Genomic DNA, 27404 nt, shown 5'->3' on the forward strand with positions numbered 1-27404 from the left:
ACAGGGTACGCTGCAATGATGGGCACAGGTCACGCTGCATTGTGAGAACTGGTCATGCTGCAATGATGGGCACAGGTGAGGCTGCATTAGTAGGCACAGGTCACACTGCAATGATGGGCACAGGTCACACTGCATAGATGGGCACAGGTGAGGTTGCAGAGATGGGCACAGGTGAGGCTGCAGAGATGGGCACAGGTGAGGCTGCATTGGTGAGCACAGGTGAGGCTGCATTGTGAGAACTGGTCACGCTGCAATGATGGGCACAGGTGAGGCTGCATTGGTGGGCACTGGTCATGCTGTATAGATGGGCACAGGTGAGGCTGCATAGAGGGGCACTGTTGAGGCTGCATAGATGGGCACAGGTAACGCTGCAATAATGGGCACAGGTGAGGTTGCATTAGTGAACACAGGTCACGCTGCAATGATGGGCACAGGTGAGGCTGCATTGGTGGGCACTGGTCAAGCTGCATAGATGGGCACAGGTGAGGCTGCATATATGGGGACAGGTGAGGCTGCACTGATGGGCACAGGTGAGGCTGCATTGATGGGCACAGGTGAGGCTGCACTGGTGAGCACAGGTCACGCTGCAATGATGGGCACAGGTGAGGCTGCATTGTGAGAACTGGTCATGCTGCAATGATAGGCACAGGTGAGGCTGAATTAGTGGGCACAGGTCACACTGCAATGATGGGCACAGGTGAGGCTACACTGATGGGCACAGGTGAGGCTGCATTGATGAACACAGGTGAGGCTGCATTGATGGGCACAGGTGAGGCTGCATTGATGGGCACAGGTGAGGCTGCATTGGTGGGCACAGGTGAGGCTGCATTGAGAGAACTGGTGATGCTGCAATGATGGGCACAGGTGAGGCTGCATTGGTGGGCACTGGTCACGCTTCATTGGTGGGCACAGGTCATTCTGCAATGATGATCAAGGGGTTAATATGGCGCACAATGGATGTGGCCGAGTACATATAGCTAAAAATGGTGGGGGTTCTTGAGAGGGGGAACTTGGTGGTGGTAGTTGATGTTTCACAACAAGTTCAGGTATTAGTCCATGTAAGGATAAAATGATGCTGAATAAATGGAAGGCAGCCAGTCTATAAAAATAGCCTGATAAAGGAGCACGCATGCTCCGAACGCGAAGCACCGCCCGCCTCACCCAGCTCCCGAAAGTGAAGACGCAGGTCAGCACGGCGCTCCACGGAGGATCCAAGACCGACATCCTGGCCGCCCGGAGGCTCTGAGGACCCTCCGCACCACCGGAACAACCACCAAGACCCAGGTCATAGGACTCACATCCCCACATCCCCCGAGAGCACACGGATGAAACTACTTTACATGCTGGTTTTTAGCAACTCAAATGTGAGTGTTTCTATCTATTGTAATAAATATTTTTAACATACATGCTGCACTTAGAGGGCGCCATCGTTCTTTCTTTTTCATGCTGCAATGATGGGCACTGGTCACGCTGCATTGAGGAGCACAGGTGAGGCTGCATTGATGGGCACAGGTAAGGCTGCATTGGTGAGCACAGGTGAGGCTGCATTGGTGAGCACAGGTCACGCTGCAATGATGGGCACAGGTGAGGCTGCATTGGTGGGCACTGGTCATGCTGCATAGATGGGCACAGGTGAGGCTGCATTGGTGGGCACTGGTCACGCTGCATAGATGGGCACTGGTCACGCTGCATAGATGGGCACAGGTGAGGCTGCATTGAGGGGCACAGGTGAGGCTGCATTGAGGGGCACAGGTGAGGCTGCACTGATAATATATTGTTGTTAATATTTATTTTTGTAACTTAATTCTGCATAAAACATTTAAGTGTAATTTCAAGAAATAATTTCATGCAAGATGGTTGCAGGCCTGATGCATACTTTGCAAGGCCTTCTGAGCAGTTCAGGTCCCCAGGAGGTTGGGAGTCAATGAGGAAGCGGGAGAGCAGCAGGATGGAGAAAACACACACACCCCATCCCGCAGCGGATGAGGAAGGCCAGCCTCGAGGACCATATGGTAGTGGATCGCGGGCATGAAGAAGGTAGCACCGCCAACTTCCAGAAATGGTGGTAGGGCTGCAGGGAAGGAGCAGATGACACAGTCAAGCGGGGGGTGAGAGCTCGTCGTCTAATCTCTGGATTCTGCTGACATGGCAGCGGGCTGCTGGATGAGGCCTAAAGCAGCGATGCGCAACGAATGGTCAGACCAGCTAGAAAATAAGCAAAAGTGTAGGGAAGGGAATAGGAGAGGCTAGGCTAGGTAGTTTGCTCTCCAGGAGTGCAGGCACTCGAATGTTTGCGGATGAAAATCAGGATAGCCCAGAGCTCCTCGCCAAAATGTCTGCCAAGGCTCACTTCCCAGGCTCAGAAATTTAGGCTGGGGCAGAGGCAGGAGATGTCCGGGGACTAACAGGTCTGTAGGACAGGTTCACCAGGGTGCGCTGGAGGAAGGATGGCGAAGGATTGCTGCAGGATGAATGGAGCTCTTCTCTAGTGCACCCGCCTTAAAACCACGTTAAATAGGAAACCATTTAACATGGTTTCCTATGGGACACATTCACATCTATGCTTTTTTCAGACACTACAGTTTTGGAAAGGGTCAGGGACTTTTTTAAATGCAAAACGGTGCATTTTTGATTCAATAGAGTTCAGTGTAGTGTGTTTGTTACCACAATTTTTCTGCGATTTGCGGGTTTTAATCTACCCAACATCAAGTTGGCTAAAAAAAACACAAAAAATGCAAAATGCATCAAAAAATGTGTGAAAAGCGCAAAAAGCACTGCAGTAAACTGCATAGATATGAACCAGGAACTAGAGAGGTAAGTTGGAAGTTAACCCTCCACTGCTAAAATTTACACATTACTAAGAGAAACTAAAGCTGACCAATATAATAGTACAATAGTAGAGATTCAATCAAAAATTTTCGCTTTTCTAATAATTAGTGGGGTCAAATTGACATTTGTTTTGTGTGGTAAGAACATTCTCTCATACTGTAGACATTTGTATGTTACTATTGGTGTTAGGCAGTTTACAGACTGAATTTTAGCTTTTTAAAATTATTGGGGCAATATCCCTTACACCTGTTTTGATCGCGTGAACCTCTCTCATAAAAAAAGCGCAATATTGTTTTTCTAAAATGTAATATATATATATATATATATATATATATATATATATATATATATATATATATATATATATATATATATACTGACATGTTTTCAGAAAAGCTTGGTTTTGGTTTGAGTAATAAGAACCTCTGTCAGGTTTTTATTGTCATCTGTGTCTCTGTTGGGGACTTTTCGATTCCTGTTCCATGTGACCAAACTCAGTCAGCATTTAACAATGCGATTAAAAGATGTCAGACTTTACAAAGACCTATTTTGGTTCTTTACTGCACCTCATCAATATTCTTTTTTAATCTTTCCATTTTTTATTAGTTTCTCAGATACATTACAAATGCTCCTTGGCACAAAGGTGTTATCAATCCAACAGTGGCGGCCCGTCCATAGGGGGCGCCGGGGCGCCGACCCCCTAACCCCCCCCCCCCCCCCCCCCCCCCCTCCAGGCAGCAAATAAAAAAAAATTTTTTTTTACTACTGGCCCTTTAAAAAAGAAAAAAAGAAAAAAAAGGTCCTTAAGTGCACTGTGTTCGGACGCCGGATACAGTGCGACGCTGGACACAGTGCACTTATAGGAAGCGCCACGTCTATGCAATCACGAGATTACAGACGTGGTGCTGCATTTGCGGGCGTTTAGCCCGCCTTGGGGCGTTTTATGAAGCGCCGAGTAGCTTCCGCCCGGCCATAGTAATACATACTACAGGCGCCGGGAGGAAGCTACTTGGCACTTCAGATTTGATTGACATCTGCCCTGAGTCAGATGTCACTTCCTGCCGCTCTCTCATTGCGCCCGAGAGAGGAAACAGGAAGAATGCTGGTGCCAGTGTGAGGAGGAGGACACCGCAGGAGACTGAAGGTAAGTACCGCTGTGTGGAGAATGGGGGGGACACCTGCTGTGGGGGGCTCTGATGGGGGACACATGCTGTGGGGGGCTCTGATGGGACACCTGCTGTGGGGGGCTCTGGTGGGGGACTTCTGTTTTGGGGGGACTCTGATGGGGACACCTGCTTTGGGGGACACCTGCTCTTGGGGGGCTCTGATGGGGACACCTGCTGTGGGGGGCTCTGATGGGGGACACCTGCTGTGGGGGGCTCTGATGGGGGACACCTGCTGTGGGGGGACTCTGATGGGGGACACTTGCTGTGGGGGGACTCTGATGGGGGACACTTGCTGTGGGGGGCTCTGATGGGGGACACCTGCTGTGGGGGGCTTTGATAGGGGACACCTGCTGTGGGGGGCTCTGGTGGGGGGCTCTGATAGGGGACTCTGATGGGGGACACCTGCTGTGGGGGGACTCTGATGGGGGACACCTGCTGTGGGGGGACTTTGATGGGGGACACCTGCTGTGGGGGGACACCTGCTGTGGGGGGACTCTGATGGGGGAGACCTGCTGTGGTGGGCTCTGATGGGGGACACCTGCTGTGGGGGGCTCTGATGGGGGACACCTGCTGTGGGGGGCTCTGATGGGGGACACCTGCTGTGGGGGGCTCTGATGGGGGACACCTGCTGTGGGGGGCTCTGATGGGGGGCTCTGATGGGGGACACCTGCTGTGGGGGGACTCTGATGGGGGACACCTGCTGTGGGGGGCTTTGATAGGGGACACCTGCTGTGGGGGACTCTGATGGGTGACTCTGATGGGGGACACCTGCTGTGGGGGGACTTTGATGGGGACACCTGCTGTGGGGGGACTCTGATGGGGACACCTGCTGTGGGGGGGACTCTGATGGGGGACACCTGCTGTGGGGGGGACTCTGATGGGGGACACCTGCTGTGGGGGGACTCTGATGGGGGACACCTGCTGTGGGGGGACTCTGATGGGGGACACCTGCTGTGGGGGGACTTTGATGGGGACACCTGCTGTGGGGGGACTCTGATGGGGACACACCTGCTGTGGGGGGCTCTGATGGGGACACACCTGCTGTGGGGGGACACTGATGGCAACTCTGATGTAAGGGGACAGAGGCTGTATTTGGGGGGGCAGAGGCTGTATTTGGGGGGACAGAGGCTGCATTTTATGTGACAGAGGCTGCATTTTATGCGACACAGGCTGCATGTAAGGACGGACTGCTGGGGACACCTGATGGCATCTGGTTGTAGGCGACGTGGCTAGTGACACACTCGGGGCTCCCACTGATTCGGCATTATGGTGAGTTGAATGATTTCATTTTATATTACAATGTAACAATAGAAACAATGCGCTTCAATCATCCTGACACCATAACAATCATGGTGCCGGGATGATTGAAGCGCCAACACCAGGTGTTTGGAGTATCTTTATCTGATGATTGTTAAACTTTGTAGAATACACATATTTCTATTGTTGTGTAGGATCTAGGCCTGCTGTCCCTCTCTCCCTCTCCCTCTATCCCTCGTTCATCTGAGACGCTAACCACACCACCTTAGAGCCACGCCCACTATTCGCTGAAACCATGCCCATTTTTACCAAGTGGGAGGGGTCAAAAAGGAAGGGCGGGGTCTGGCGCCCCCCCCATCCTAAAACTTCTCCAGCCGCCACTGCAATCCAATCTACAATTAAATGTTGTCAATGAGTTACAATACAATGGTAAGAACTACATACCCTATCGACCCTACTGGGACCATATTGTCAATAGAGAATGTTCCTAAACTAAAAAAGGGGGGGGGGAGCCAAAGGAAAGGCATATGGAAGTCACTTCATAATTCAATATGTAAAAGAGAGGCGCCTCAATGGTTATTAAAGTCCTTCAGATATTTTGAAGCTTTAGGATGTACCAACCAGGCTTGCCAAATCCTTTTAAATTTTTCAATGTTAAAGTTTTTTTTATGCCAACATTAGTTCATAGTGGGCCTGTGTGTTTACTCTTAATACCACATCAGATAGATTGGGAGCAGTATTTATTTCCACAGTTTAGCTATGGTGAGCCTTGCTGCTATTAATACTGTATATTTGCCACAATAGTTCTGTAGTTTAATAAGTATATATCAAGGTTTAAAACCAATGGCGACCCTAGGGGGGGCTAGAGGGGGCCCTGACCCCCCCAACATTATGCTGGGCCCCACCATGTGCCCCGCCAAAAAAAATTTTTTTTTTTTTTTTTTACAAAAAGGCAATTTCTTTTTGTTTGTATGCATATCGGATGTGCCGCATCTTACTCGGGCCACCGCTGGGGTAACACAGTCTCTATTGAGAGGGAGAACGTCCTCAGTCAGCTCCTGCGGGTGATTCCTCCCTCTGCTTGCTGACACTGCATAATGCAAGCGCTCACACAACCACGGCTGCCCGATCTGCTCCTTCCCCTGCATCCTCATTGGCAGGGAGAAGAGTGAGTTGCAGGAAGGACTCCACCAGGACTCTCAGTTACTGAAAAAACAGACTGATTTCTCCCGTCCTTAGGACAGGAGAACGAGCCTGTAAATTCCAAGAAATGCCAGACCAGCGCTGTCAATAGCAGGGGCAGGACAGCAAGAGGAGCCTGGGGAACCCCACAGTGGGAGAACACCAGGGCCCGGGGGCAAGACAACCTTTGCAACCCTGATAGTTCTCCCACTGCTTTGGACCCTTATATTTTCTTGGTATGCTGGTGACATATATCTCTTGTTCTCTGTCACCCTGGGGGGGCCCCAATACAGTAGGAAGGGAGCTCACTGCAGAACATGTGAAAGGGCCGTTGTGGGATCGTAGTAAAGGGCCCCAGGATAGATAAAATATATATAGATAGATATATCTATATATATCTATCTATATATATTTGCATTTTATATTGTCCCCCTATTTTTGTCCCTGTCCCCCCATGTGCCCCCCCTAAATATGAAAGCTGGAGACGCCACTGTTTAAAACTAGTAGAGCTGTTGCAGGGTTAAGAGGAGTTAGGTTACCCGTAAGGGATGCAATAAAAGATGATACAGCCCTCCAGAAGCTGGAGAGGTTTTTGCAGGTCCAAAGTGTATGATATAATGTTCCTATTTGATCACTGCATCTCCAACAGATAGGAGAGGAGGAAGAAGGGAGGATTTTAGAAAGTTTATAGGGCGTCAAATACCCACGGTTAAGTATTTTTTGCAATTCAGTGTTCTATACAAGATGTTGCAGATTGGTTTATTTTTATGGCTGTATGCCAGGACTCCCATGAGAAGGTTTGGGAGAGATCTTTTTCCCACTTGAGCATTTTAGTAATCTTTATATCAATGGGAAATAAAGCCAGAAAATTATAAAAAAAAGGATATACCATTAGTATTATGACCTCTGTTAGAAGAAAAAAAGAAATTCCAAATTTCTACAGGGATTGATAGTTTGTCTTCAGGATCAAAATTTTTAAGTCGTCCGACCTGACTAATTTTGTTCTTAATAGATTTCTTATATATGTTAGGTAAAGTGTCGTATCTGTTGAACCCTTGGTACACACCCAAGGGTTGACAGACATACAAGCTTTCCATTAATCCATCACTCGTAAAGGGGTATGTATCTGTACTACATCCTTCACGTGTTGTGTTTTGTTTATCATGTATTTCCATGCCATTAACGTGGCTTTAACCACTTGCCGCCTGCCATATAGCAGAATGACGGCAGCAAAGTGGTTTCAATATCCTGACTGAACGTCATATGACATCCCCAGGATATTGAGCAGCTGCGCGCCCCCGGGGGCGCGCATTGCGGCGATCGTTGTTGCGGTGTGTCAGTCTGACACCCCGCAACACCGATCTAGGTAAAGAGTCTCGGACGGAGACTCTTTACCACGTGATCAGCCGTGTCCAATCACGGCTGATCACGATGTAAATAGGAAGAGCCGGTGATCGGCTTTTCCTCACTCGCGTCTGACAGACGCGAGTAGAGGAGAGCAGATCGGCTGCTCTCCTGACAGGGGGGGGTCTGTGCTGATTGTTTATCAGCACAGCCCCCCCTCGGATCCCACCCTGGACCACCAGGGAAGCCGCCCAGGACCACCAGGGAAACCAGCCACACTGGACCACCAGGTATGCCCCCTAGACCCCCAGGGAAATACTGATCTGTGCAAAGGCAGCTGCCAATCAATGCCCAGGCAGCTGCCAATCAGTGCCCACTCCAATGCCTACCACTGCCAGTGCCACCAGGGATGCCTATCAGTGCCGCGTATCAGTGCCCATCAGTGCTCATCAGTGCCACGTATCAGTGCCAATCAGTGCCACGTATCAGTGCCAATCAGTGCCACGTATCAGTGCCGCCTATCAGTGCCCAGCAGTGCCGCCTATCAGTGCCCAGCAGTGCCACCCATAAGAACCCATCTGTGCAGCCTTTCAGTGCCCATCAGTGTCGCCTAACAGTGCCCAGTGCCACCCATGAGTGCCCATCAGTGCTGCCTATCAATGCCCATCAGTGCTGCATATCAGTGCCACCCATCAGTGCCGCATAACAGTGCCCGCTCATTGGTGCCACCTCATCGCTGCCGCCTTATCAGTGCCCGTCAGTGCCGCCTTATCAGTGCCCATCAGTGAAAGAGAAAATTTACTTATTTACAACATTTTTAAACAAAAACAAAACTTTTATTTTTTTCAAAATTTTCGGTCTTTTTTTATCTGTTTCGCAAAAAATAAAAACCGAAGAGGTGATTAAATACCCCCAAAAGAAAGCTCTATTTGTGGGAACAAAATGATAAAAATTTAGTTTGGGTACAGTGTTGGATGACCGCGCAATTGTCATTCAAACTGCGACAGCGCTGAAAGCTGAAAATTGGTCTGGGCAGGAAGGTGTCTAAGTGCCCTGTATTGAAGTGGTTAATGGTTAAGTAGGAAGGTATGGATACTTTAGGCAATAAGTTATATGCAAATGCCAGAGCAAATAATTCCTAACCATTAGTAACTTATTTTTCTATGTTTAGCCATAGTTTGTCAGTATCTGGGATGAACCAATATTTCATCTGGCCTAAAAGTGTGGCTATAAAGTATTGGTGAATATCTGGCAGGCTCACGCCTCCTTTTTTTTAGTTGAAGTTAGGATTGCTAATGCTAATTCTTGTTTTTTTTCCCCTGCCATATTAGGTTATTCAGTTTAGCATTACCTTGCTTGAAAAATTTAGAGGATACTGGAATGGGGAGGGCCCTAAAATAAAATAATTTTTGGCAAGGTGATCATTTTAAATGCTGCCATTCTTCCAAATCTGGGCTTTTTTAATAGTTTGAAAATCATCTTGGATTTGGTTTAAAAGTTTTGGGTAATTTACTTCAAATAGTTTAGAGGTTGGAAAGGAAAGTTGGAACCCCAGATATGAAATAGAGGGTTCATCCCAGTTATACTTGTGGATAATGCGTAAATTATCAAGCATTTCCATAGGGATGTTCATTGGTAAGGCAAAACATTTATTACTGTTGATCTTATAATATGAAATTCTACCAAAGTTATCCAACATTTGCTGTAACTTAAGTAAAGAGTGTTCAGGTTCCGCTAGAGATAAGATTATATTGTCAGCGTTCAGTCCCAGTTTATGTTCGTTATGTCCTATCTTAATACCTATGATGTTAGGATTTAATCTGAGGCCAAAGGTTCAAGTGCTAGAGAGAATATTATAAATGAAAGTTTATCTAGTACCATTTGATAAGTTAAAACTCTTGGAGATGGAGCCTGAGGTGAACACTATAGCTGAAGGTATTGTGTATAAGGACATTATAATATCATGTATAACCCCTTGCTGACCAGTGCACGACGATATAAGTCAGCACAATGGCACAGCTGCGCAAATAGGTTTACAGGTATGTCCCCTTTGAGAAGCGGCATTGTGGGCGTGCGCAAGCCCGCTGCATGCTCCGTGACCGTGGGACCCGCAGACTCGATGTATGCCGGTGTCCTGCGATAGTGTCACGGAGTGCAGAATGGGGATTGGGAGATGCCTAAACAAGGCATTTCCTCGTTCTGCCTAGTGAAAAGACAGAGATCTACTGCTCCCTGTCATCAGGAGCAGTGGTCTTTGTCATGTCCTAGATAACCCCTCCCCCCATAGTTAGAATCACTCCCTAGGACACACGTAACCCCTTGATTGCCCCCTAGTGTTTAACCCCTACCTTGCCAGTGTCATTTATACAGTAATCAGTGCATTTTTATAGCACTGATTGCTGTATAAATGACAATGGTCCCAAAATAGTGTTAAAAGTGTCCAATGTGTCCACCATAACGTCGCAGTCACAATAAAAATCACAGATCACCACCATTACTAATAAAAAAAAAATTCATAATAAAAATGCCATAAATCTATCCCCTATTTTGTAGAACAGTGGGGACGGAAAGTATTCAGACCCCCTTACATTTTTCACTCTTTTGTTATATTTCAGCCATTTGCTAAAATCATTTAAGTTAATTTTTCATTAATGTACACACAGCACCCCATATTGACAGAAAAACACAGAATTGTTGACATTTTCGCAGATTTATTAAAAAAGAAAAACTGAAATATCACATGGTCCTAAGTATTCAGACCCTTTGCTCAGTATTTAGTAGAAGCACCCTTTTGATCTAATACAGCCATGAGTCTTTTGGGGAAAGATGCAACAAGTTTTTCACATCTGGATTTGGGGATCCTCTGCCATTCCTCCTTGCAGATCCTCTCCAGTTCTGTCAGGTTGGATGGTAAACATTGGTAGACAGCCATTTTCAGGTCTCTCCAGAGATGCTCAATTGGGTTTAAGTCAGGGCTCTGGCTGGGCCATTCAAGAACAGTCACGGAGTTGTTGTGAAGCCACTCCTTCGTTATTTTAGCTCTGTGCTTAGGATCATTGTCTTGTTGGAGGGTAAACCTTCGGCTCAGTCTGAGGTCCTGAGCACTCTGAAGAAGGTATTCGTCCAGGATATCCCTATACTTGGCCGCATTCATCTTTCCCTCGATTGCAACCAGTCGTCCTGTCCCTGCAGCTGAAAAACACCCCCACAGCATGATACTGCCACCACCATGCTTCACTCTTGCGACTGTATTGGACAGGTGATGAGCAGTGCCTGGTTTTTCTCCACACATACAGCTTAGAATTAAGGCCAAAAAGTTCTATCTTGGTCTCATCAGACCAAAGAATCTTATTTCTCACCATCTTGGAGTCCTTCAGGTTTTTTTTAGCAAACTCCATGCGGGCTTTCATGTGTCTTGCACTGAGGAGAGGCTTCCGTGGGGCCACTCTGCCATAAAGCCCCGACTGGTGGAGGGCTGCAGTGATGGTTGACTTTCTACAACTTTCTCCCATCTCCCGACTGCATCTCTGGAGCTCAACCACAGTGATCTTTGGGTTCTTCTTTACCTCTCTCACCAAGGCTCTTCTCCCCCGATAGCTCAGTTTGGCTGGACAGCCAGCTCTAGGAAGGGTTCTGGTCGTCCCAAACGTCTTCCATTTAAGGATTATGGAGGCCACTGTGCTCTTAGGAACCTTAAGTGCAGCAGAGATTCTCATTTGCTCTGACGTGCACTGTGAGCTGTAAGGTCTTATATAGACAGGTGTGTGGCTTTCCTAATCAAGTCCAATCAGTAAAATCAAACACAGCTGGACTCAAATGAAGGTGTAGAACCATCTCAAGGATGATCAGAAGAAATGGACAGCACCTGAGTTAAATATATGAGTGTCACAGCAAAGGGTCTGAATACTTAGGACCATGTGATATTTCTTTTTTAATAAATCTGCAAAAATGTCAACAATTCTGTGTTTTTCTGTCAATATGGGGTGCTGTGTGTACATTAATGAGGAAAAAAAATGAACTTAAATGATTTTAGCAAATGGCTGCAATATAAGAAAGAGTGAAAAATTTAAGGGGGTCTGAATACTTTCCATCCCCACTGTACCTTTTGCACAAATCAATCAATATACGCTTATTGCGATTTTTCTTTACCAAAAATATATAGACGAATACATATCGGACTAAACTGAGGAAAAAAATTAGTTTTTTTATATATATTTTTGGGGATATTATAGCAAAAAGGGAAAAAAATAGCTTATTTTTCAAAATTGTCACTCTTTTTTTGTTTATAGCGCATAAAATAATAACTGCAGAGGTGATCAAATACCACCAAAAGAAAGCTCTATTAGTGGGGAAAAAAGGACATCAGTTTTATTTGGGTGCAATGTCACACGACCGTGCAACTGTCAGTTAAAATGACGCAGTGCCGTATCGCAAAAAGAGCTCTGGTCAGGAAGGGGGTAAATTCTTCCGGTTGGTGGTTAAAGCCTGTGAGACCGAACCTATTTAGGGTTTCAGAGATGTATCCTCAGTGAACCCTGTCGAAGGCCTTCTCTGCATCTAGACTCAGAGAGGGGATCCGACTGTTTTCAACTTAATCCATCAGATTGATCATAAGTCTGGTATCATCTGGGCCTTGACGGTCTTTTGTAAACCCCACCTGGTCAGGCTCTATAAGGCATGGTATCACATTAAGAAGGCAGTTAGCAATTATTTTAGAGGGAATTTTTAGGTCAGAATTTAACAAGGGTATGGGTCTATAATTTTTGGGCGATACAGGATCTTTACCAGTTTTTGGGATCATGATAATGATTGCTTCAAGCATTTCTTTAGGGAAGTTATTTTTAGTTACTTGATTAAAGACGTCTGTTAGATAAGGAGCTTGTATATCAATAAAAAGCTTTGTAGTATTCACTCGATAAACCATCTACTCCTGGGGTCTTGTGAAGAGGTAAAGAGCGGATAACTTTACATGTCTCTTCAACAGAAATTGATTCATTAAGTTTTTGTAATGTGTTATGATCTACCGAAGGTAGAAAGATCTTATTTGGAAACTGTGTTATTTCAGATGGAAGGGTTGAGTGTCTATCGCTTTCTAAGTTATAAAGGAGTTTGTAATATTCTGCTAAAGTGTTAGCTATTTCTTGTGGGTTTTAGAATATCTTGCCTGATTTAGGGTGGATCAATTTTTGTATTTTATGTCTAGTTTGTCTTTGGTATTATTGGAATGCTAATAGTTTCCCTGCTCTATTGCCTTGAGAGTAATGGTCCAGTTTGAGTTTAAGGTATTTATCATGCTTAGAAATTAGGATTTCTCTCAATTCACTTCTTGCAGTGTTTAATTGTTGTAGTAGGTGTGAGATATTAGGGGAGGTTTTGTGATTTTTCTCAAGTTTGGATATTGTATCCAGTAGTTTTTTCATAATTAGTTTTTTCTCTTTAGAAGCTAATTATATTGAAATTCCTCTAATATATGCTTTATGTGTGCACCAAAGGTTAGTAGTGGAGGTAGAAGATATATTGTTAATTGTAAAGAATTATTTCAATCTTTCCTTTAACACAGACAGATGTTTCTCCTGTGAAAAAATGAATGTGTTATTTCTCCAGAGTAAAGTAGTGGCTGGTAAATGGTTCATTTCTATATTGATCGAGATCGGTGCATGATCTGACCAAGAGATGTTATAAATTTGTGCATCGGTTACCTTCTGTCCGTAATAAAGAAGTCAATACGAGTGTAAGACTTATGTACATTGGAAAAAAAGTAAAATCTTTTTCAGACGAATGAAGACATCTCCAGGGATCGAAAAGGTCCTCCTGTGAAAAAAAATGACATAAACCATTTCTTACAGAATGAGTTCCTTTTGAGGTGTCTATATTTGGGTCCATTGGGTTATTAAAATCTCTGCAGATAAGAAGAATGCAAAAAGGTAACCTTGTTATCTTCTTAATAATTTTCTTGAGAAATTGCGTAGGTAGGTTGTTAAGCACATATAAATTAGCGATGGTTAATACTGTGTTGTTAATATTGGCGACCATTATTACAAATCTTCCTTGGGGGTCTGTCTTGGAGTCCAGCAGCTGGAAAGTGACTGAGTCTTTTATAACTGTAATAAACCCTCTTTTTCTTAGAGTAGTTAGAGAAGAATATATTATGTGGAAATTTGTGATGGGAGAATTTAGGAGGATTGTCACTAGTGACATGGGACTCCTGAATACATAGAATGTCGCTGTTTCCAGTGCGTCGTTCCAGAGGTTTTTTTCTTTTATAAGGGCTGTTGAGTCCCTTCACATTAAGTGATAACATCTTAAGTTGCGCCATGTTGGTAAAAGGTTATGAACGAATAAAACTTTTTGTTTAAGTAACCAATATATCTATCGTCAATATGGATTTTTGTATTCCTGCAGCTTCCAAAAAAAAAAAAAATAGGGGGGTTAGGTGAAAACTGATAACAGATAAAATGAGAAGTGTTGTCGTACAACTCTTGGGTGCAGTAACTTCTGCACTGTTACTAAGGGGGTATGTAAAACAAAACAACCCGGCAACACACGAAAACTTCAGAGGCTTAAGTGACCCGAAGGCTTCATTCTTTTTCAACTGGTATCCGTATTTATGGATATTTATCCATGACATTAGCTTCATCTTCAGGTAGAAGACCCCAGGATTTAAGGAACTTAAGGCCATCATTGATTGCATATATTGTGTAAGAAGTGTTATTTCCGTCAATCATTAGTTTAGTAGGAAATCTTCATTTATATATGATCTTGTGATTGTGCAAAATCTTGGTGATGGAGTTTAGGTTTCTGCGTGCCATTATGGTAGCTTGAGAGAGGTCTGAAAAAAGTACAATAGTCGCATATGGGTCTGGGAGTGAAGAGTTTTGACGAGCAAATTGAATTAAGTGTTCTTTTATGTGATAATAGTAAATTCTTGCAATCACGTCACGAGGCAGACTCTGATATATGAGAGGGCTTTGGGAGCCTGTGAGCTCTATCAATTATTACTTCCCGTTGCAATGTAGATGGCAACAAGTCTAAGGTCATTTGGTGTAAGAATTGCTTTAAATCTGCATTTTTTACTTTTTCTGGGATACCACAGAATTTAGTAGGTTTACGTCTAGCCTTGTCTTCTTGGTCTGCGACCTTTAATTTTAGTTGTTTGAGTTCCTCTTCTAGTTCAAAGTGAGCGTTCACTAATTCATTATGCACCTCAGAAAAGTCTCTCATTTTAATTTTCAACCCATTCCACTTTCTCCTAAAGATTCTAACTCCATTTTAGATTTTAGCATAAATTCTCTCACATCATGTTGTATTGCCCCTTTAAGGCTCGGTTTCCACTATTGCAACCCCAAAGTCGTGCAATTTTGCCGCAATTTTACCACGATTTTTTGCCGTGACTTGAAGCAATACCTGTGTATTCTTAAGGTCTATGGACCTCAAGTCGCATCAAAGTGGGACCAAAGTAGTGCAGGGACTACTTTGAAGTCGCTGCAACTTGAAGTCGCACAGATATCAATGTTACTCATTGGAAATCATGGGGTACGACTTGTCATGCAACTTTTCGTATGAAAAGTCGCACTAGTGGAGCCTTAGTGACAACAGCATTTCTTTTAAGTCAGTGTCAATGACTGGCTGGCCTGAGGTAGGAAAAGCATGCAGTTTATCCTCATGGGTATTTCCTACAGTCATTTGTTCAGTGTCATTGTAAGTTTCACTTACATGTTCCTCTGTAGAAGAAATTCTTCTTTTTTGTCTGACAGGGCTGTTAGACCCGTCATTTTTATTGTATTGTACCTCATGTTCTTTTTCTCTCGTCTCCTGTACAGGCAGCCTGCCTGTCGTTGTGCTTGTGTGAGGAGAAGCCGGCACCACCTTGTTTTTTTTCTAATTCCCGGCCGGGAAGTTTAGTTTAGTCAGTTTGTGGGGCCCCTTCTGGGACTTTCATTTCCCCCAATTTCTAAAGTTCCTCCATTCCCCCAGAGGCTGTGGGTACTTTCGAGTCCAATTTTGGTAGCTTCTAGCCGCTATTAGAAGCCTCCGAACACAGAGCTCAGTTAGAATGCAGCCATCGAGCTCTGCAGGGGGCCACACCCCCTCTCCTCATCAATATTCTTACAACATTGACTGCTAAAGCTCCGAAGAAGGGGGAGGCATTGCCAGTTTCAAATAGACTTAAAAGAGAAGTTTGGGAATTATATATTTTTTTTTAACCACGTAGCGCAAATCGTCATTGTACGTCGGTAGGTAAATACGCTAAATACTGTTATGGCAGTAGATAGCTGCCATAACCCCGGTATTTTCAACAACGGCGAGCTGCTGGCTTTCAGATAAAAGTGGTCTCGATGGCAGATTTGCCGCAAGATCACTTTTATCGGGGGCGAGAGAGGGCCCCCCCCCTTCTGCCGCATTCCAGTCATCTCCGCCGCTTACTGGAGCAGTCGGTAGCGGTGGAGACGATCACATCCTTCCCCCTGACAGACATGGAGCTGAGCGAGGAAAAGATGGCCCCTGCTCGGCTCCATAACTTTGAGTGGCGGAAGTGACGTCAAAGTCACTTATGCCCCATGGTCTTAAAGGGGAAATTTTTTTTTTGCAAAAAAAAAATGACATTATTTATTTTATTGCATTTTAGTGTAAATGTTAGATCTGAGGTATTTTTGACCCCCGGATCTCACATTTAAGAGGTCCTGTCATGCTTTTTTTCTATTAAAAGAGATGTTTACATTCCTTGTAATAGGAAAAGAGTGACCCATTTTTTTTTTAAAAGGATAGTGTAAAAATAAAAAGTAAAATAAATAAGAAAAAAAAAAAATTTTAAGCGCCCCGTCCCGCCGAGCTCGCACTGAAGCGAACACATACGTAAGTTGTGCCCGCATATGAAAACAGTGTTCAAACTACACGTGAGGTATCGCCACGATCGTTAGGTGTTTAGTAACTCTAAACACGTAATCTGTAACATTTTTAAACGTTGCCTATGGAGATTTTTAGGGGTCAATCTATGTCACCCATTCCATGAGTGGGCGCAATTTTGAAGCATGACTTGTTGGGTATCAATTTACTTGGCATAACATTATCTTTCACAATATAAAAAAAATTGAGCTAACTTTACTGTTGTCTTAAGTCAAAGTGTATTTTTTCCAAAAAAATTGCGCTTGTAAGACCGATGCGCAAATACAGTGTGACAAAGTATTGCAACAACCGCCATTTTATTCTCTAGGGTGTCTGAAAAAAATATATATAATTTTTGGGGGTTTTAAGTAATTCTCTAGCATAAAAAATGATTTTAACTTGTAAAACAAGTGTCAAAAAGAGGCTTGGTCCTTAATTGGTTAAGAATCATACTTTTCTACAATGCTGGATCTGTCCCCCACCGGCTCTAAGACTGAGAACTGAGCGATCACTCAGTGCTCTGTGAGCAGAGCGCTTGTGACCGTCATTCACCGTCTCTCTGCTCTGCCCCTCCCCCGCACTTGAGCGCTGGGCTGTGGAGGGGTGGGAGTGGCTGGCTCAGGCTCTCAGCAGGTCACTGAGGCGCTGAGCCAGGTGCCAGTCCAAGCTCCTGGGTGGATTCCGACCATATGGTAGTGATCTTTCCCCAGCCTTTGACCGGCTCAGCGACATCAGCTGACAGCGGGCTTCAGCCCGCTGTTGGCTGAAAATGGGTCACAGGAGTGCAAGGATGAACTGCACTCCTGTGATCCACAGGAGTAGTACAGCCAAACAAGCTTTGTCTACTTTAAGTGATATAAGCTTTTGTAATTAGGCAGTCCCCAATACCCATTCCAAATTTTTAAACTAATTAGGAAATCTACCCTGTGGGGACATGGAGAGCAATAAAAACCCTCCCGACCCATACCTACGCTACTTATTTAGAATGTTTTATTACTGTCTGGAATCCTATTAGCATTTTGTTCATGTCCTGCCCTGAAAACCACACATGAAGTAATGAAAAATCTCCCAGATGACTACAAAATCACTAAAAAACCCTCCCTTAAAGCGGAGTTCCAACTTCCGCTTATCTGTCTCCCCGCCCCACCTTTCAGGGGGGAGGGAGGAACGGGTACCTGTTTTTGACAGGTACCCCTTCCCCACTTCCGGAGATGGCACAGCGGAAGTTCAGCCCCCCTTCCTCCGCCGCAGGGCCAATTAGAAAGGGCAGTGCTCTTTGCACATGCGCAGTAGGGAACCGGCTGTGAAGCACCTGACAGCTGATCCAAAAATCGCAGGAACCCTGGACAGGCAAATGTCCTAATATTAAAAGTAAGCAGCTACAGTATTGTTAGCTGTTGAGTTTTAATTTTTCGTGGGGGGGTGGAACGCCTCTTTAATGAGGTTTCTAACCACTCTCCACTTTTTATTTTCGGCTGAGGTGCTTTAAAGTACTAGTCTTTTTGGGATGATAAACAAAACCAAAAGACAAGGACTGTAGGAAGAGAACTCGCATGCATAAAAACTTCCATCTAATAATACAATACTGGCATTAATTGCATTACATTAATTACAAAAAAAACCAAAGAATTAGCCTTTCATTCTGGTATCAAGAGAACAATTTTTTAACCATTCTTGAGGCATGCATACAAAATGAATACCTTAATTTTCCTTCTGTGTTTTACTTTTGGTACACTCTTATCAGCTGGTCTGTGGGTTTTATCATCTTTCATCCACTCATCATATCTAGAAAAATGTATACATTTTTATGAAAAAACAAAAACAAAATTTAGACAAAGTATGTTGACAATTTGAGAATAAGTTAATTTTAGAGGTACTTCCTAAATTCAAATCCACATTTGTCTCGACTGTGATGGCGACAGAAGAATTTACATGAGGACCCCATAGGTACAGTCATTGTACAGCTGAGTGTTCACTTCACATATCCATAATAAATTTCCTTGCATTAAGGTAAAAAAATATTTAGGCATCTGTATCACCCCTCAAGCCCCCCCCCCCCCACACACTTACATGAGCCCTTCATTCGATCCAGCACTGTGCACGCCTGCAGCTCCTCTCTCCCTTCACTTCCAGGTCTCACTGGCTTTGTTGGGACATCGGAGGCCATTGCCTCTTGTTGTTGTCAATCAAAGCCATTGACGAGCTGGCAGGGACGGGGCCAAGTCCGTTATCTATGTCAATGGACGCAGCAGCAGGACTCTGGAGTGAGCAAGCGGCTTCCCGTGGGGGCACAGGAGATAGAGGAGGAGCCAGAAGCACTGTCGGGGTACCTGAGAAGTGGCGCTTCAGGGTCACCTGTGCAATTTTATTGCACAGTGCAGGTAAGTATAGAGATGTTTGTTATTATAAAAAAAATAATTAAAAAAAATTACCTTTACAACCACTTTAACTTGTTCCATACACAATTTAATTGGATAAATCCCCAAACTTGGTTTAAAAATCCTAGTTTGTTTGATAATCAACTCAAGCATTAGCACCTTAAAATGTATAGAAACAAATTTTTTTTGCGGGGTTTTAGATGATTCACTCTTTCTATCTGTCCAGATGATCACTGCCACCAAGATAAAAATTGATTGAAAATCCAATATTTTACAGTCAACTTTAAAACAGGGGAGAGATTAGGAACCGTCTAAATGAAGAATTTCCTTTACTTCAAAAATACTTTCTATCACTTGCTCTTGCATCTCCAGGACAAGAGGTGACAGGAAATCTCCAATATGGAACACAAACCATAAAAAATAAAAGGATGGGAATAATTCACAGACAGGGAAGACAAAAACATTTTATTGACATTTATACAAAGGTTGATCATTACGTTTGTATGACTGTTCTGCATAATGAGTCTTTTGAACATATCAATTTTTTCCACAAGTTTTTGGAAAACGTGGAAAGAAAATGAAAACGCTTTTTTTTTTTTTTTTTTTTTTACAGAAAGTTGTCCATTTATAAGATATTTCTAACACTTAGCATGTACATAGCAAAAATGACACCCCAAAATATATTCTGCTACTCCTCCTGAGTATGGCGATACCACATGTGGGCGACTTTTACACACAGAGGCCCAACATGCAAGGAGCACCACCAGAGACATACATTTCAAATCTAATTTGACTACCTATTACACTTTTGTGAGACACTGATGGGCACTGTAGTGGCAAGGATGCAGCATGGATGAGAACTGATGTGGCATGGATGAGCACTGATGTGGCATGGCTGCGGCAAGGATGAGCATGGATGAGCCAAGGATAGATGGAGCATTGATGAGCCAGGGATGGATGGAGCATGGATGAGCACGGATGGATGAAGCATGGAGGAGCCAGGGATGGATGGAGCACGGAGGAGCTAGGGATCATCAGGGATGGATGAAGCAAGGATGAGCCAGGGATGAATGGAGCATGGATGAGCACAGAGGGATGGAGCATGGATGAGCCAGGCATGGAGCACGGATTGAACATAAATGGGCCAGGGATGGATGGAGCCTGGATGAACCAGGGATGGATGGAGCACGGATTGAGCATGGATGAGACAGGGATGGATAAAGTATAGATGGGCACATGTGAGGCATGGATGGGCACATGTGAGGCATGGATGAGCATGGGCACAGATCAGCACTGTGGGCACTCCAGAGACAGCCCACAGCACTGCGGCACCCGGCTTCCTCCTCTCCTCGCACACTGTACTGATCGGTGAGAGGAGAGGGGAGGAGCTGCACCAGACAAGCTCCGGTTTGTTGACAAGTGATCGCTCTGTCATTGGACGGAGCGATCACGTGGTAAAGGGCTGCTGTCATTGGCCCTTTACCCCGTTCCGTGACGCACCGGGTCATGGACATTCCCGGGTGCGCAATTCTGTGAGGACGTCCATGGACGCCCTACCAGAATAAGCCGACCACACTGTAGCCGTCTTTCAGCTATGGCCCGGTCGGCATGTGGTTAAACTGTGTAGAACCCTAAATATCAGGAGTCGGGTAAAAATGTAGCGCAGTCTGTAGTTCCACAGGTAGTTAAGGACATTTACCTACCTCACTGAGTTGTGCTGAAAGTGGGCTATGTGGCAAGGGCACTTCGCATTCTGAGAAGATGCCACCAAGCTTATTTTCGTTGATTTTTTTGAAGACAATCTTATTCAAGGACAATTTGTTTGTGACAAATTATCTGCTGGTCTTCCAACTGGTTTTGAGTTGCTAGTATATACAATGTGGGGTTCAGCTTCAAGCGGAGGAGCTTGTAGAGTGGTATTCCATGCACAAAGTAGGGTTAAGGGCTTACTGCCCGTGGTTATTGGTCAGCGTTTACAGCAAAAAAAAAAAAAAAAGGTTTCCTTGCAGGGGTAAGCTTCACAGTCCAAAAACAAAAGTCTAGCAGAAACGGTTATTTACCCTCCTGGCTAATAAATATACTTCACAGCCTGCTTGTTTCCTTTTCCAGCAACAACCATTAACACAGTGAAAGAAAAATGATACCCCAAGTGGGGAACTAGGTGTTGTCAGTGGTTATCCCCCCTGCGTCCTGTTACAAAACTTCCACTGCTACCCATTTACCTCATGAACTGCAAAGTGCTTTGCAGCAGATCCACAACTGACAGAGGCTGTTTGTCACCCCCCTCCTTCCTCTGTTTGAACACCAGCTACCAAACAGTGGGTTCTAGAAAGGGCATCCACATTTTACTGATTACATCCAGCCTAGTTCTCTACTTTAAAATAAATATCTTGGAGGACCAGGAACCAACAGGCAATCGTTGCATTACGGTCCTTAGCATGGGCCATCAATTTGAAGATTGATGCTCATGTTCTGTTATGAGTTGTAAGTGGCGCCCCCAGCAAGTAGTACCATAGAGACTCCAAGGCCCACTTAATAGCCAAATACTCTTGCACCACAATATTATCATTTCTTTATGCAGGCGTAAGCTGTAAGCTTCTGACAAAGTCTGGGGCTACCAGCACAAGCCGTTTACATGGGGCCTGCTTCAGACAGTTTCTTCAGCCTTGGGATTCCACTTAACCTCCCTGGCGGTATTCCCGAGTGTGGCTCGGGGTTAAAATTCAGGACCATTAGCGGTAACCCCGAGCCACACTCGGGGTTGCATCGCAGGATCCTGGTGCCTCCTTACTTACCTTGTCCCCGGGATCCTGCGATGTCCCCCGCAGTGTCCGCGGGCTGTGTCCTGTTCCGAAGCCTCTCTGTGCCAGGCTCCGTTCCCTGCGAGCGTCGCGACGCACGGGGGCGGAGCCTGGCGGCAAATTCAAAAAAATGTAAAAAGCATAACACATACAGTACTGTAATCTTACAGATTACAGTACTGTATGAAATCATTTCACATCTCATTTGTCCCCAGTGCTCTGGCCCATGCCCTGCATGCAGTTTTATATTGCATATACTGTTCTTTCTGCCTGGAAACTGGAGATTGTCCATAGCAACCAAAAAGTGTCCCTTTACGTCAAAAATGGCTTTAGACCAGCTAGAAAACAGCGATAGTAAATTAGAACACTTGCAGAATTGAGCGATAATGAATCGTGTGGAAATTTATTTTATTACTATTTATTTTTATTTTTTTTAATTATTATTTTTTTTTTATTATATTATAATTTATGTTTTTGTGTTTCAAACTTTATCATACCCGGGATATCTACTAGACTCTTGTTTGGACAGATTTAAGTGTGTTATTGTTAAGAATTACAGGCCTACAATATAAAACGCCAAATTTCCATGCAAAATAATTGTACCGCTTTCAGCACCTAAAATCAGAAAGAATCATACTGCCAGGGAGGTTAATTACTAGAGGAGCGTTTGGTAAGGTCAGTTAACTATATGCCGCCCACCCACAGTAGTTTTACTGCGGCCAAGCTGCACTGCCCTGCCAGACAACGTACCTGTATATTGTCAGGGACTTCTGGGTTTGTGGGCGCACATGCATGCACACCCCTGCTAGCCCGCACTGTCATTGGCTACACCACAAGTTTGTCAACAGGTCCCAGCCAATGATTTTTGGCTGGGACCTGCTGATTGACTTAAATAAAGATTGTCCTAAATAAAGCATAACTGCATTTAGTCCTCTTACGGATCACTGGTTTGTTGTGCCTTTTGACTCATTCATTCACTGCAGCAACATGCCGATCCACCTCCCACAATCCAACCATGCCAGTCAGATCTGCTCTGTTATTGCACTGTAAAAGCAATTAAGCCGTTATCACTGCTGGTCTATTCACAGCTTGTTCACACAAATCCCGCATAAAGAGCTTGCCGGATACCATAAACCAAACATGGGGGCATGTTGAGACATTGCAGTTGGACATATTGATGTCATCACATTGACAAAGGAGGGGCCAGGGCATCTTTGGCTATTGGCAGTTTTTCTGTAAAATTTTATCAGGGTATGTAATACCCTGATAAAATTTTACAGAAAAACTGCCAATAGCCAAAACCCCCCTGTTGACAATTTACGTCACTGCATATTATTGAGACAGAGCATCAAGATAAATGACTTGCCCTTTTTTCATAACTGGTGTTTACAAACAGTGGAGAAGCATAGATGTGGAAATATTCATCAGTCCCCTAATTAACCAGGGAGGCACAATTACGTATCTGTACGTCGGCTGTTTCTTCCGGACCTGCTGACCCATGCAGTCTTTGGCTACAGCACAATTTTGTCAGCAGGTCCTGGCCAAGGATTTTTGTCTGGGACCTCCTGATCAGCTGTAGCCAATTACAGAACAATGATCCTGTGTCTTGTTTGTAAACAAATACAGGATCTGGCCGGCTCTTCTCTTCCTGAACCCTTTTCTGTTCAAGAAGGGAAGAGGGCAGGATCAAAGTAAGTTAAAACAGCACTATTTAGGCACATTTAACCCCTTGATTCCCCTCCAATAACCCTTTAATCACCCATCACCCAGCCAGTGCCAATAGTACAGTGTCAGTGTACAGCATTTATCACTGATCACTGTATTCGTGTCACTAGCGACATCAGATAGCGTTAGGGTCAGTTAGCATCCCTCCCAGCAAGGGTCAGTTAGCGCTAGATTGCCTGCACACTATATGATGCTGGTCACTGTCATTACTAGTATAGTATCTTAATGTATCAGTATTTTAAACACGATCAAAACTAACTTAGCATTAGCAGTAGTTGAAGCTGATTCTGCTAGCACTTGCGTTTAGACAAAGCCCCCCCAAGTGCAGTGTCAGTATAATTTTTCTGATCACTGCCACCTCTGATATATTACATACATAGCAAGATCAGGCCTAATCTCTCCTAGCACTAGCAGTTAATTTTATTTTTAGTGTGCTAGCAGCCCCTAAATGCTAGCCAGGAGCTCCTTTTCCTAGTCGTCACTAGGTACCTGTGAATTTCCAGAAAAAAAGTGAGGAGGCCTATGGGATTCTGAGCATGTCAGATGAGAGAGAAGGGGAATCCCGACAGACAGAATCTGGCTCTGAATATGAACCTGTAGAAAACAGCGGCTCCCTGATAGCTAGCTCAAACGATGGAGAATAGGTTACTGCTAAAGCCAAGCATACCGGACCCCAGGTTGCTAGAAACACAGTTTTGCTCACATGAAGCAGAATGCAAGTACCAGTGCTGCACTACCTTTTGGTAACCTGACAAGCACCAGCGGCCTAGTACATTCTGGCCATTTAGACACCAGCACTGCAGTATCTCATGGTTACATTGTTGAGTGGTTTTTCACTGAAGACCTTTACAATTTGATTATGGAACAACCAAATGTTTATGCCCTACAAAACATCACCGCAAACCCAAATTCATACCTTGCCAGACCACTCAAGCGAAAAACCCGTCACGGTTTTCGGATTTAAAACTTTTTTGGGCCTAACCTTTAAAGTGATACTAAAGTCTCTCTTTTTTTTTTGTTAAAAATAACAAACATGTTATACTTACCAGCAGTTGTTTTGCACAAAGCAGCCCAGATCCTCCTCTTCTCATATCCCTCTTAGGTGCTCCTGGTCCCTCCCTGCTGGTGAGTGCCCCCACAGCAAGCAGCTTGCTATGGGAACACCCAAGCTGTACTGCAGCTCCCTATGTTCATTCAGACATGAAGCAGCAGCCCAACCCCTCCCCCTTTCTCTCCTCATTGGCTCACTGACTGACAACAGTGGGAGCCAATGGCGCCACTCTCCTGCATAGAATGCATTGAGATAAAAAAAAACTTCTGACTTTACAACCACATTAACATGAGCATTACAAAGAACAATGAATTGCAGTCATATTGGTCCACAGACTTGAATTCTCATATGCCTGTGTTCTCTTCTGCAGTGGCCAGGCATAGATACGGGCATATGCTGCGTTTCATGCATTTCGATGACAATAACCTCTGTCATCCTCGGGGTGACCCTGACTATGATTGGCTCCACTAAATTCGGCCTCTCGTAAATCACCTTTTCCAAAAATTTGCAGATGTGTATATGCCCCAACAACGCATCTACATAGACGACTTCCTAATACATTTCACCGGCAGGCTTACAATTAAGCAATATCTCCCCCCAGCAAGCGTGCCAGATATGGGGTCAAACCGTATAAGCTACAGGCTATACATGTTGTTTTAGAATTCACAAAGGAAAAAATTGAACTGGAGCCCCTCGGATGCCTAGATTACATGGGAGCAGTGCCAAGCTAGTATGGGTTCCTAAAGGGGTACCATTTGTACATGGACAACTTTTAAGCAAGCGTGTCACTTTTTCAACATGTGTTCATTAAAGAAATTGGCTGCTGTGGCACCATGCAACCCAACCCTGCTTGCGGAACGATTACCCGCAGTGAAGTGGAAAGACTAACGGAATTTATTCATTCTGTCTTCCATTCATCCAGACACAACAGTCCAAATCGGCACTGCATCTGGTGTCGTTGAAAATCCTCTCTGTGTCCACAATTAAAAATCTTTATATGGTATGAGTAGACATCGTTGACGAAATGATGGCGCCGTATTTAGCGTCTTGCAGAGCTAGACACTGGTGCAAAAAAGTGTCTATATATATTTTTTCATTTGGCTCTAATGCTTTTGTTATTTACAAAGCAACTGGAAGAACTGGAAATTTCGGGAAGCGATCACAGCCCTATTTTATGCAAAAGGGGCTATGGCCCAAATCACAAATCCAGATGCAGTTAGCCAGAATTTCCAGATGTCCTTTCAGGTACCCCAATGCAAAAAAGATGTTGTAGAGAAACAGAATAAGATGAGATACCTTTTTTATTGTCCCACCTGTGCTGGCCAACCTAGCTTCTATATCAACGACTGTTTCCGTCGCTACCACACACTAGTGGAGATAAAAAGGATAAAAGATAGTGCAGATAAAAAAGCTAGACATCATCTTTAGATGAAAAGCATCAGGACGAGCTTGCTGATGCCACTGCGTTAATTTTCAGTCTCTATACAAGCACTTTTTTATCTGCTCAAATGTGAGTGTTCCTCAAATTTTAATATTCTCTGTTATGCGGATTTACACTATGTGGAACGTTTGTTTCATTTATGGTTGCATCCTGTGAGCATATGAGAAGGATCCGACCTGCTTATCTCTGAGTTTCCATTCTTTGCTGTGAGTCCTCTGAGGGACAGTGTGATCATACTCTTATGTCAACATCTGTAGACGTGGCTGTCCCTGTCTACTGGTACGCTGTCAACATAAGCCTTGATGAATCATTGGGCATATGCCTTGTTGAGTCCATTAGCTCCGGTAAGCCTCTTTTATGTTGGTGGTGGTTTCTCCCATTATCTTCTCTTCATATCTGTCCCTCCATTGATGTCAGAAAGTGGTCATTCACTTACCTGGACTAATATCATATCTCAGTTTTCATCCGTAGACTATAGTCACTTATTTTTTATTACAGGGTGGACTATATTTAGCATACTAATGTTTTTACATGTATATTATTTAGAGAGTATAATGTCAACCTTTTTTCTGTATCACATACGGTCCTATTTAATATGACCGTTCTTATTTAGCGCTGCACGTTTACCAGTTTTTTTCACTTGCAATTGTCTTTTGCTGTGCTGGCCACTGTCTTGTATTTTGGGTGACAGCACGGTTTTATCCACCTTTTTACCATAGTTTGTAGACACTAAGTTTAACACAAACAAATTAATATACACTTATTGGAATTTTTTCAGCAAAGACATGTAGTAGAATACATTTTGGCCTAAATTTATGAAAAAAATTTATTTTATTGAATATGTTTCATAACAGAAAGTAGAAAAAGATAATTTTTGAATTCAAAATTTTCGGTCTTTTTTCATTTATATTGCAAAAATTAAAAAAAAACAAAACAGTGGTGATCAAATACCACCAAAAGACAGCTCTATTTGTGTGAAAAAATTGAGAAAAATATATTTGCGTACAATGTTACATGACCAAGCAATTGTCAGTTAAAATTGTGCAGTGCAAAAAATGCTTTGATCATGACAAGGGTAAAATTTTCTATCTGATTCCCCACACTTCTACTGTGTGAACCTAGGCTGAAATTCGCTATGACAAGCCTGGGTTCACACAGGAGCGGTGGGGAACCGCATGCGATTCGGACAGGAATCGCACCGCATTCCTGTTAAAATCGCATGTGATTCTTTGCAGTGTAATTTGTGCCCATTCATTTTGTATGGGCAAAAATCACATCGCAAAGTGTCCGTACTCATTATCGGCAAGTACTTGACTGAAGGTATTGGTACTTGTATTCGTCGATAAA

At 44.1% G+C, this 27404-nt stretch overlaps 1 protein-coding gene across 8 annotated transcripts in view; it reads right to left on the reverse strand.

The window, feature by feature from the left end:
• The window catches only part of ARID4B (AT-rich interaction domain 4B), a 1373103-nt gene that overhangs the window by 372575 nt on the left and 973124 nt on the right, over nt 1-27404 (reverse strand). For all 8 annotated transcript variants that reach the window (XM_073627572.1, XM_073627571.1, XM_073627570.1 and 5 more), the window contains one exon: nt 18362-18446. In XM_073627572.1, the coding sequence (XP_073483673.1) occupies nt 18362-18446 (85 nt within the window). The remainder of the gene's footprint in view (nt 1-18361; nt 18447-27404) is intronic.

This window comes from Aquarana catesbeiana, linkage group LG04, assembly GCF_042186555.1.
Source record: "Aquarana catesbeiana isolate 2022-GZ linkage group LG04, ASM4218655v1, whole genome shotgun sequence".
NCBI lineage: Eukaryota > Metazoa > Chordata > Amphibia > Anura > Ranidae > Aquarana > Aquarana catesbeiana.